The sequence below is a fragment of the Macaca mulatta genome, chromosome 5 (assembly GCF_049350105.2).
Source record: "Macaca mulatta isolate MMU2019108-1 chromosome 5, T2T-MMU8v2.0, whole genome shotgun sequence".
Taxonomy (NCBI): domain Eukaryota; kingdom Metazoa; phylum Chordata; class Mammalia; order Primates; family Cercopithecidae; genus Macaca; species Macaca mulatta.
In genome coordinates this window covers 25,693,999-25,707,049 of record NC_133410.1, presented here as the reverse complement: position 1 = coordinate 25,707,049, position 13,051 = coordinate 25,693,999, and the positions used below count along the sequence as shown (strand labels likewise).

The window sequence follows — 13,051 nt, the reverse complement described above, 5'->3', positions numbered from 1 at the left end:
GGTATAAGAGGTGGACATTTCTTTTCTTTTCTTTTGTTTTTTTGGAGACAGAGTCTTGCTCTGTTGCCCAGGCTGGAGTGCAGTGGCATGATCTCACTGCAACCTCCACCTCCTGGGTTCATGTGATTCTCGTGCCTCAGCCTCCCAAGTAGTTGGGATTACAGGCATGCACTACCATGCCTGGCTAATTTTTTGTATTTTTAGTAGAGTCAGGGTTTCTCCACGTTGGCCAGGCTGGTCTCGAACTCACAAAATCACGTGATCCACCTGCCTCGGCCTTCCAAAATGCTGGGATTACAGGCCTGAGTCACTGTGCCCAGTTTGACATTTCTTCCATTTAAATAAAAGTAGATGAGGAAAGGACCAGGTGCTGATGCAATTAAGTTTACAAGTTTGGCAGGAAGAATTTGAACGAATTTCTAACGATGACTTCTGTTTTCTCTAAGTATCAGGAGGTGACGTATTTTGCTAAGACTGAAGAGAAGGGATTGAAGAGAGTAGAGGTCAGAAACAGGCACTGTGAAGACTAAGTGAGTTGACCACAAAAATCCAGGCAGGTCAGGCATCATTATGGGCCAAGGCAAGGTTGTAAGAATCTTCCTAAGAAATCACTAAAGAAAATCTTATTTGTTAATATTAGTCTTGGCTATTTTATCAGTAAGCAAGTACCTAGAGCAAAAGTAGAGGAACATTTTCTGTCTTTAATTAGCAAACTGAAATTTAAAAATTTTTAAAATATGAACAATGTTTATTAAATATGGATATTTTGACACATACCTAGAAATGTGTAGAAAAGGAAATATACGAAAGAAATCTTTTTAAACCTAACACAGATTTTCTTAAAAAAATGAAAGTTAATATTCTATTCAAACTATGAAAAGAATTTACTAGGAACCACAAGTATTATATTCAAAGTCTTTGTATTGAAATAGATTTTAAAGAATAGCTTTATGTTTGTGAAATGTAAAATCTTCCACTTATGTCTAACTCCTCAACTATGACTACAATTATATGTGCAGCTTATTTTATGTGACTGAAAAGCGATTCAACAAAAAATTTCAATAAGGTATTCTTAATAAGAAGTAGTATTCTTTTTCCTTCTCTCTTTCTGTCTCTCTAATGCACCACCTACAACAATTATTTTGGAACTACTATAGTTCACTGGGGTCACACTTTTATAGCTGAAATTAACTGTAAGTGATAAAAGATGCTTTAATCAAAACCTCAGGGTTGCTTTTCTGAAAATATTAATTTCTATTTACAGATATTGAATAGACTTGTCACTTTGCAATTAGAAAATTCAGATGGCTATTAGCTCCAAAATTCAAGGGTAAAAATTTTTTTTTCTTTTTACAAGAAAACATCTATAAGTAGTAAAAACGACCTTTGAACACTGTAAAAAATAATGATTACCGGGGATTATTATTTTATTATTATGTGGGGTTATTAGGATGATACTTCTGGAAATATTCTAAATTTGTTTTAGAAATGGCAGTGATTCCTCTGCAAAGAGACAGAATTTGTTAATCCAATTTCTATACAGTTAAGTTGGCAGCGCATCTACAAAGTTAGATCAGGACAAGAGTTGTATCTTCTACAAGAATTGATACACTCAAAAAAATGCCCAATATATACTCAAATCTATTTTATACCCTATTTTCTCTAAAGTGTCACTATAAAAGGCTAGCAATATTATTTATCTAAAACTGCTCTGAAATAAATTACAAGCTTTATTGTTACAAAAAGGAGGCAAGTGATTTTTGACAGAGCTGTTCAGAAGGAGATTTAAAACACAGTATACACACATGCACGTATACATAGTTTGCAAGGGTTAGAGGTGTAGTTTTTATAATAGTATTAATAACATTTGATTTTCTTTAAAAACATCATTATTAATTATAATTAACTTATAACATAATTATATGTAATATGTAACTCTTATGATTACTTTTATTAATAGTGACCATTTATGTTCCAGGCACTATGTTAAAAGTACAGGTATATTATTTCATTTAATTCTGACAATAATTATGTGATATAAATATTATTACCTATATTTAAGTGTGGGCTAACTGAGATTTGAAGAAATATAAGAACTTGCTCAATGATATATTTCTAGTAAGCTGGGGGAGCTAGAAGTTGAAACCAGGTCTGTATGATTCCAAGACCCATGTTTTTAAACACCAGGCTAGAAAACTATTAGTGTGCTATTCATTAAAATCTTTTAAATGGATAACTTCTATGATTAATAGGCTTAAGCAAAAAATAAACAAAAAGTCCCCACTAAGAATATTTCAAGAATCAATGTCTTATATAATTTTGTTTTATTTAATCTATTACCCATCTATTGGTGATCTCTTTTCATATTCATATTTCCTAAAATAAAATGTTCTTACATATAAAAAAAAACATTCCCACTTAATCTGTCAATTTCTAGAACCATAAAAATAGTGCATATTTCAAAGGTAACTATAGGGACAAAGAATTCATTTACTTAACCTGAGTTGCCTTTCTTTATTTCTCTGTAGTCTAACATCCTTATTCTACCACACATCTTCACGGATCTAAATTGTCAGCCTCCACTTCTCAAAATTTTACTTACTGTTTTGTTGTATATGTAAGATCACACCATTTCATTAATTATTAATAACAAAAACGTGTATATTAAGCAGACAATGATTAAATTATATGTTAAATCTTATTTTAGAACCTAAAACTATAGTGATTTTGAAAATTTCAAAAGGGGGTTAATAATAGATTAAGAAACAAAAGTTTTTTCCTATTTTGAATAACTGGTCTTTGAAAAATAAATACCCCAAAGCTAAAATCTGACCCACCCTTTTTTTCTTCTTACCTCAGGTTGGCTGGAAATATTCAAAATGAGAGCCCACAATTCAGCTCTCAGTGCCGTGGGACTTCCTTGTCTGATGTACTGTTGAGCAGCAGCACTATCTTGTTCTGCTAGAACTATCAAAAGTATATGAAAATCTCCTTAGAAAACTCAGAATGTAAGAAATATCACTGAAATCTTCAATTATAAATCTTTTGGGAAGCTGACATTCAGTCTTTCTATCTAACATAATTACACCATATCTTTACCTTTTAAAACTTATTCTCTGGATTTCAATACAGCCCTATTTGCAGCCCCCATCCCCCCACCTTTGCCCCAGTTGCAAGCTTTAAGCTCTTTCATCTCCTACCCAGTCTGGATAAGGAGGGACTTAATAAGGACTTTGAGATCACTTTGATTTAACTATAGCTCCATGGATCTGAAACTTGTGTGTGTGTGTGTGTGTGTGTCTGTCTGTCTGTCTGTCTGCATGTATATACATATAGGAAATAATTTTTAGATTCCATTATCAGGTACATTCATAGCTACAGAAACCCCAAATTTCTTATGTATATTCTACTACCTCATGAATGTTCTAATATTTGGAAATAGTATGGTACATGAAGTTTCAGGCTAAGAATTACAGTATATAAGAATGTTAGCTATCTATTCTATTAAATGACTTCTTAGTTATTTGCGAAAATCAACAGAAAACAGTAATTTTAAAAGATGTAGAAACAAAGATCTCATAACCATGTAAGAAGGATCAAATTACTCTTAAGCAGCCAAGTTCACACAATCAATACGTTATTTTTTGCTTTCATTTTAATTTTTATTTTCTTTAATAAAAATGTCAGCTATTCAGTCTGGAAATAAAGGTCCAAAAAAACAAAATGAAGCAAAACCAAAAAAAGACATACCAAAGCAACTGCTAATGTTTAACCAGTATTGTTTCCTTATATTTTCTTCTTAAAAGGATATGGAAAAAATAATCTTATATTAAATGAAAATGACATGACATGAGCAGAAGAAACAAAGGAATCATGAAATAAAAAAGAGATGAAACATATTCTTTAATTTGCAATTGCTCTTAATAAAAGTGTCAAATCATACAAATAAATTCTAAATAAATACGATTTTTAAAAATTGAACTAGGGATTTGGTACATGACAATATAGTTGCCATAGAAGGTTCATTCTGACACAAAGACCAATCTGTACTTCATATTTCAAAGACAAAAAAGGATTTATAAAAACAAGGAAAAGAATCTTCTAAAGACAGGGAAAAATTATTCCCCAGAATACTAACAGCCACTTTGGTTATTAAGCCACACCACTGTGAATGGTCACTGGGAACCATTACAGTTATATTTTCTCCTAATGCGGGAGCATATTCCCATTAACTCTAATGAGAGGTGTGTGGGTGCATCAAAGACAGAACCTGCCTCTTTGATTTTAAAATGAAATTCTACTGCCGAATGGATTAAGCTAACATCCCTGAGGAATATGTGTCTGCATTTCCTTTTTAGTGAACCAGCTGTGTACTTCTTTCTCTGATATTTATTGATAAAGCCAAAATGATGCATTTTCCCTACTTACAAAGATTTTCATTATATAGTCTACATGGTTAACTATTACCCCCTTTAGGTTTTTTGCTTTTCAGAGATTAAATTTCCTTGGAGGTTATTTGAGGCAGACATTTACCTGGGACTGTCTCACTTTTCATAAATAATAACTTTTATAATTAAAAGCTTACCTTTTTGCCCAATACGTACATGCTCATTTTCAAAAAGTTCTAAAAATGTTAAAAGAAAATAAAATTATTAGACACGAGTATGATCAACCACATTTGGAACAACATTAGATATATTTTTCTGGTATTGATACGTTTCATGATTTTTAAAGCCAGATGGCTATATAGAAAACTACAAGAATATCTTATATGTAAAAATGTTTTTTCTAAATTGTTTAAAGCGAAAGAATTTTTTGTTTAAAATTAAAACAGACTTATGAGCATTTAATCAAACAAAAAACTGATGAATGAATTTTCCCTTCGTTAAAACATCTCCTCATAATACAAAAATGTTCCTAATCATTCATCTTTTAGTTTTTTCTAAAAGAAAAACAAAACTTATTGACAGCTTCATTTACAAAATCCTACTTCCACTCCAATCTACCATTGGCTATCTAATAAAAGTATATCTAATAAAAGCCTTACTACTATATAGCAAAAATCTCACTCTACAAATATCATTTCAAAAGATTCTATGATGAGATTTTTTTAAGTACCAATCATAATGGAAAAAGATTCATGAACTGACTATATTACATTAAAAAAAAAAAAAAACTTCTGTTCATCAAAAAACACTGTTAAGAGAGAGAAAAATGTAAGTAACAAAGTGGAAGAATATATTTGCTGTACATATATCTGGCAAAAGACTCCTATTCAGAATATATAAAGAACTCCTGGTAGACAAAGACAGATGACTCTCAGACACAAACAGACAAAAGACTTAAATAGAGGCTCTTCACAAAAGAAGTGACCTGAAGGACCAATAAACACATGAAAAGTTGCTCAACCACATTGGTCTTCAGGGAAATGCAATTAAAACCACTATGAAACACACAACCGCAACAATAGCTAAAATGAAAAACACTGACAATTCTAAATGTAAAAGATGTGGAGCAAATGAATTTCTCATACAAAGCTAGTAGGAGTAGAACTTGGCACAAACACTGTGGAAAACTGTCCAGCAATATCTACTAACACTAAACAGATGTGCATATCCCACGATAATTAGCAATCCACTCTCAGTTATAAACCCAAATGCATACATATGTGCACCAAGAGATGTGTATAAGAATATTCACAGCACCACCATTGATAATAACTGAAAATGTAAACAACTCAAATTACCATCAGCAGTATACTAGACAGTGGCATATTCATACAATAGGTTATAATACAGCAATGAGAATGAATGATTTATAATTCTCTACAACACCTTGAATATTATAAGGAAAAGCAAAAGAAGCCAAACATACAAGAGTATATGTGATTTCATTTCTATAAAGTACAAAAATAAGCAAAACTAATCTGTGATGCCAGAAGGCAGAATAGTTTTTACCCATGAGCGTGACAGAATCTGGACATGTGCCTAAGGGGGCTTCTGAGGTGCCGGTAATATTCTGTTTCTTGGTCTAGCTGGAGGTTACGCAAGTGTAACCTCCTTTTTACTTTGTAAAAATTCACTGATCTGTATAGATGTGATTTGTGTGCTATCCAGTATGTATGTTGTACTTCTATAGAAGTTATTTAAAAATTAGCAGTCATTTTTCTATTACCTGCAGTACTTGAAAACTCTAGTTTTGAAATATAAAATTGCAACACTAAGGAAAAATCAGAAGAATTCTCTTAATCAAAGAAAGATTAATGTAAGTAATCTTTTACATTTTCAGTATTACATAATTTTTTAGTTTTAAAAAATAATGCATTAAGCTGTTTTTTCACTAGAGTATTTGAGCCAGAATGCCTTATTCTTTTAGTTTATTGTAGTCCTAGTACTTCTGAAGTAATTAGGAAGTAATTAGTTGAACAGATTATACAATGACTAAGGAAAGTGTCTGGGATCCCTAACATAATCATATATATATGTATATAGTAACATATGTATATATGTATATAGTAACAATACAGTTTCATTTTAATCAGCTATGATTTCTGAGACTTAGTGGCCAAAGAAGACAATGCTTCAGTGAACACTGTAATAGCATGAAACGGCAGATGTAATACTGCAGCATACTATAGTGGGGCTTAGCTCAGTAAACTTTCAGAAAATAACAAACAGTGTATTACAGGCACTGGAGATAGTTTTCACAGAGAACCCCATAACTGGTTCTTCTCAGTTATCTTGATAAGCACATCACAAAACTGGCCCATAACAGCTCGATTTTTTTCATCCTCCTTGACTAAGGATTAAGTTAAATTTTCTCTTAAGATTCAAATTATAATCCTTTATGTTCATTTCAATCAATGTAGTTTATACAGTTCAAGATTTTCTTCTCATAATGTGCCAAGAAATGTTTTATATTCGTAATTTTCACTGAATGAATAAAGAACAGTTGAATAATCAAGTAAAAATAAGTTGCCAGCCAATTCTCATTTTCTAACAAAAGCAGATGATATTACTAGATGGTAACAGCGCTTTATTACCCAAAGTAGTATGAAATAACAATAATCAGACTTCTTAAAAAATTTAACTATTCAATTATGTGAAATACAATAATTCTGTTTTTTAAATGCTATTTTCTGTCCTAAGAATAAGAAGCCTAAAAAATCAGAACCAGAATCTCCAACTTATACTCTAATTCTGTGTTTTTCAGAGTGCCCTGAGGACCATTATGTTAACAGATGCATCTATATTAATAGATCTTGCTCAGGAAAAATACTTCTGTTAAAATGATCTTGGAAGATGCTAACCTAAAATAGTTAAGACTTCTCATAGTCTTTAAGATAGTAACATACACTGTACATCTTAAGAAGGTATACTATTCAGCCCTTCTCAAACCTTATTTGACAACAAGATTCTCTTTTTCACAGGGCATCTTATGAGTGCTCCTTAGTATAACGCTTCAGGAAATACTGCACTGAGTATGGTTTTTTCTTTTAGAAAGAAAATGTCTATTTAGTAGAACCCTCGTCTAATTAAGATTCATTATTACATACACTCAGACAATAATATCAGACATAGGACCTCCTTTATCATAAAGGCTTATGAAAGAATGCTGATCTTGCTCACTCTGTTAATATCAGTCTTACAAATGGTTTCCATAGTAAATGTGTGTGTGTATTTACAATAAATGCAAAGCGTGTTCATGAGTTTATAGAAATGATGGCTATGACTGTTTTTTTTTATTATTGTTAAATAAGGATTCTATAGTATAATTGTAAGGATTTTTTCTCCTGACTTATATATAAAAGCTCGTAAGTAAGAAATGCATTTCAAAGATAATAATTGAATAACAGTAATGATAAAACAGAGGTAACAGAGGTTTTAAAGATGTGTAAGAACACAATTCCCTTAAGCCACACTTAAACTTAATTCTGAATATAAAAAACTTGCCTCTAGCCAAACACAAGTATAGCAACATTTTCCAACATTAGCATTACATTTCCAACTTAAAGCGAAAGACACAGACTAAAATATGAAATAAGAGGTCGTCAGCCTCCTTCAAGCAGGCTTAGATGTTCTATGCTCCAGTCGCCCTTTAAAGGTAATAACAGCAAATACCACACTGTATCTTATCTGTCACTTACCACTATTTTTTCCCCTAAAAGCAGAGATTATGTCTTATGTCTATGTATTCTACATAAAACTCTGTATTTACCAACCCCTGGCCCTCAGCAGGGTCTCAAACACAATTGTTATATTATGAATGAATCAAAGAAGGAAAATCTGCACTGTAAGTTTAAAAATACAGTATGTTAAGTCTTCTAAAGCATAGATACTATGAGATTTAGAATAATTTTAAATACCTCTTAAAGATATTTCAAAAGTAAAAAATAAAAATATAATTCAAGGCTGTGTTACTACTTCCTTTCCTTTTCTTATATGACTATCATTTGCCATGAATAAAAGTATAAGGTATTTTATTTTATAAGATATTTTACATCTTCTTATAAAATAAGAAAAGGCTGTCAAAGGTGGCAGGAGGGAGGCAGTACAGTGTAGCAGACTTTGGAGACAGACTACTTAGTTTTGAATCCTGGCTCTACTACTTACTAGTTTTGTGACCTGGAGCAAGTTACTTAACATCTCCACATCTTCAACTTTAAAATGAAGATAATAATCCTACATCACATTATATAAGAAAATTAAAACCATATTGCAATACCACTATACACTGCCAGACTAACTAAGACAAAGATGAAATACACCAAGCATCAGTGAGGACATACAGCAAAACTACGACTCTCATACATTGTTGGTGGAAGTGTAAACTGGTACTAACACTTTTGAAAACTCATTGGCAGTTATTTACTAAAAATGAACATATACAAATATGAATATGCATGAATGAATGAATGAATATTTCTAGGACCAAATACACTCCCAGGTATATACTCCAGAGCAGAATATAGATACATTCACCAAAAAACACATACTAGAATGATAATAGTAGCCTTATTTGTACTATCCCCAACTTGAAACTTCCCAAATATTTACCAACCGTAGAATAGATAAATAAATGTGTGGTATATGCATCCAGTGGAACACTGGGAAGCAAATGATCTATAAACACATGTAACAATATGGCCAAATGTCACAAATATAATTTGAACAAAAGAAGTCAAACATCACAGAGACACACTGTATGCTTTTATTCATATGAAGTTCAAGAATTTGAAAAACTAATCTGTGCTGCCAGAAATCAGAATAGTAGTTATCTTTGTAATGGGGATTAAAGATTGAAAGAGGGTAGAGGAGGGCTTCTGTTTAGTGTTCTGGGTATTTTAATAGGTGTATTCAATTTGTAAAAATTCATTAAGCTGTCCTCTTATTATATATGTATTCCTCTATGTGCATTATACATTAATAAAGTATCTAAAATGAAAATAGATACCTTATAGAGTTGCTGAGAGGTTAAAATGAGACAATATAGATGCAACATATAGTATGCACTCAATGGTTATTTCTGATTATATAGAATAATAATAGTAATAATTATGTAATATTGCTAGTATAATAGTAGCAAGAGCCAACTTATTTTATAGAGGAAGAAACAAGTCCAAAGATGTATAGTGACTTGTGCATGTTATACAGTTAGCCAGTGGCAGAGGAAAGACCAGAATAGTCTCCTAATCCCTATCTAGTATTATTTCCACTACAATACAGGGCTCCCATACTTTAAGTAAATTTTTACTTCGTTTTTATTATAGCTAAATACCAATGTAGTATTTAGTAAAACGTACACTGAATTTATGCACAAAAAGGGAAAAGTTAGGAAAACTGCTTGGATTATTAAGGTTTAAAAGACACTATTTTTAAAGCCTATGTTGACTCAAGGTAGACGTCAGTGTTCACTTAACTTGGTGATACAAAAGTAAAAACAGATACTGTTGGCCAGGAAAGGATGTTGCCAGTAAAGATTCTGACAACAAAAATAACTTATATATGTCTAATGACTTTTCAAAATCATTTTAAAGATCAAATAAAAAGACAAAATCTGGTTGAACTCTAATACTTACAACATACCGGATTCTATTCAATATATAACAGTAGCCAAGGAGAGGCAAAAGCACGCTTAGTTTTCAGATATAAAAATAAAAACTGCTAAATTAACTTGGAAATCGCAATATAAACCTTAGGCTCACTCTCATTTATCATTAATTGAATTAATTGGAAAAATACCAACCAGGAGGCACTTGTGTAGAATCATCTATACCCAGTTGTCCTATATTTAAGCCAAGTTCCACAAAGCATTCTTTCTGAAAAATAACATATGTAGAATTGACATAGATCTCAGACTTTACTGCACATTGTTAAAAGATCACCTTTGCCTAAACATTAGCTTAAATAAAAATCACAATGTGAAATGAGGCTTTGCTTTATTCAAATACCTAAAAAAGAAAAGGACATATTAAACATCTAAATAATAATGCATTAGTCCAAAATTAAGGAACAGAATAACCAGTGATTACTACATAATGTTTATTATTTTCATATGAAATAATGAATAGAAAAGAATAGAAAAGATATAAGCATTTAGGAATTATAAATATACAATGGGAAAGACACAAACATGTAATATTTATCCAAATGAAGAGCCATTAGCAACATTTTTCTTTCTCCTAATTTTTCCTACCTAATAAAAGTTTTACTTCTTGCCTTTTGACCAACGAGTGCTGCCATTGTTTAAAATAACTGTTTTTCAAAAATAGTTCTTGATTTTGCCTTTTTAGGTAACAGACTACTCAGTAAGATAAGGAATGATAATTATCCTTTCAGTAAAAAACTAACTTTAAACCTTTCCTGAAACACACACACACATATACAAACACTCGATATGCGTATCACTTACCAATTTTATCTTCTAAAATCATTGTCTAAAATTACCACTATGATCCTGTATTTGTGCTTTCTGTGGTACTGTACCTCACTCAGATCTTAATCAACTAAACACTGCAAATATCCAAAACAACTTAAATTAATTTTTAAGTACAATTGGACCATCAAGTGCTCTGCTAAAATAAGGATAAATCAGATTTATTCTCCAGACTTCCTCTACTTATCTAGTAATGTCTAGGGAAAATAATAATGTTTGTCTGGTAGTTTTTAAATATATAAAAACCTCACATTATTCACATTTTTATGCTCTAAGTAATTAAATATTTCTATTAATATTTGCCTCAGTATTTTGTTACTATTCTAATTGCTAAACCCATACTTCCTTGCCCTTTAAAAAATGGAATTAGTTTTAATCCTTACTAATTATCTATTATTACTTAAGTTAGTGATTTATTAATGTCCTTTACAAGATAGTTATTCAGCCTAACATATACATATACACATTTCATTTTTGTATAGATTTTAAATAACTACTACTATATTTCAATTTTTAAACTATCTACACTTTAAAAAGTACTGCATCTTGTCCATGACTAAGATCTACCATGGACCCCAGGACCGGCCTGCTAGCCCATGCTCTGATGTTAATGACATCGAAGGCACCCCTCCCGAGGAAATCTCAACTGCATGACCCCACTATGCCCCAATTCAGCAGGAAGCAGTTAGAGCAATCATCGGCCAACCTCCCCAGTAGCACTCGGGTTTTCCTGTTGAGAGGCGGGACTGAGAGACAAGACTAGCTGGATTTCCTAGGCCAACTAAGAATTCCTAAGCCCCGCTGAGAAGGTGACCTCACCCACCTTTAAACACGGGGCTTGTAACTCAGCTCACACCCGACCAATCAGGTAGTAAAGAGGGCTCACTAAAATACAACTTAGGCTAAAAGCAGGAGGTAAAGTATTGTCAAGTCATATATCGCATGAGAGCACAGGGGGAGGAGGGAAAATGATCGGGATATAAACCCAGGCATTCGAGCTGGGAGTGGGCAACCCCTTTTGGGTCCCCTCCCATTGTATGAGAGCTCTGTTTTCACTCTATTAAATCTTGCAACTGCAAAAAAAAAAAAAAAAAAGGACTGCATCTTATGTTACCAATTTTTAATGACTGAAGAGGTAAATTTGTTATTCTTCCATTTTCAACCATTGTTTTCTATTTATTTTAAGGTACTCTTCTGTAATTGAAATCCTTTGTATTTCTTTTTTTCAATAACCTTAATCTTCATACTACAAAAGGGACTTATACCCAATAAATGCTTTAATATTAGGTTCTGTAATTAAAATGGAGAGTTTTACTTAGGCTAGGACATGTTAAAAAGCATAAATAGAACTCTGAACATCCATTTCCTACTTCATTGCCCTGGACTATTTTTAACTCAGTGTCAACAGACATGGACCCTAATCTCAGATTTCCTTCAAAACTCACCCCAGGTATCTCATCTTCAGAGAAGCCTCCCTTGATATTCCAGGCTGATATAAGCAACTTTCTATGCATATATATTAACCTTTATCAACCAAGCACATAACCACATTATATTAAAATTGTATTTTTACTGCCCACCTCTCCACTAGCCTGCAGCTCTTGGAAGACAAGCACTGTCTCTTACACACATTTGCACTCTGCTTCACTACCTGGCACAGGGCCTGACATAGCGAAGGGGTTCGATAAATACTGAACCACACTACTTAGCTTTAGTCCTAACCAGCTGCCTCCACATAACCAAATTAGTAAATAGGAATTTGTCACAACTACACTTTAGAGGTAATAAATCTCAGTTATAAGGAATTTCTGTTTAATATGTATGTGTCTACATAACATTGTAATTAGGTTTAAGGGCTGTCCATTATAGGATCACAGGACTCACTGAGCCTCACCAAGTTCAATACTTGTACAGGCAGACTAGGGTCACAGATAAACCATGCATCCTGGAGTCAGAATCATTATATTGCCAGGTTACATGATATAGGCAAGGCAGGGACAACTATCCATAATGACTGAGGAATAAAAGGACTAACTACACTCTTAATCATATAGCCACAATTTCTTGAAAATTAGCCACAAGCTTTTGGTTCTCCAATAGCTAAGAATGCATTCGC

The 13,051-nt window shown here is 32.3% G+C and overlaps 1 protein-coding gene across 3 annotated transcripts in view; it reads right to left on the bottom strand.

Annotated features, from left to right (window-relative positions):
* The window catches only part of TBC1D19 (TBC1 domain family member 19), a 157,238-nt gene that overhangs the window by 75,676 nt on the left and 68,511 nt on the right, over window positions 1–13,051 (bottom strand). For all 3 annotated transcript variants that reach the window (XR_001444697.3, XM_028847965.2, NM_001260783.1), the window contains 3 exon segments: window positions 10,246–10,318; window positions 4,586–4,624; window positions 2,855–2,967 (listed from right to left, as the gene is read on the bottom strand). Coding sequence is in view for 2 of the 3 variants with exons in the window: in XM_028847965.2 (XP_028703798.2) it covers window positions 2,855–2,967; window positions 4,586–4,624; window positions 10,246–10,318 (225 nt within the window). In the remaining variant the exon portion in view is untranslated.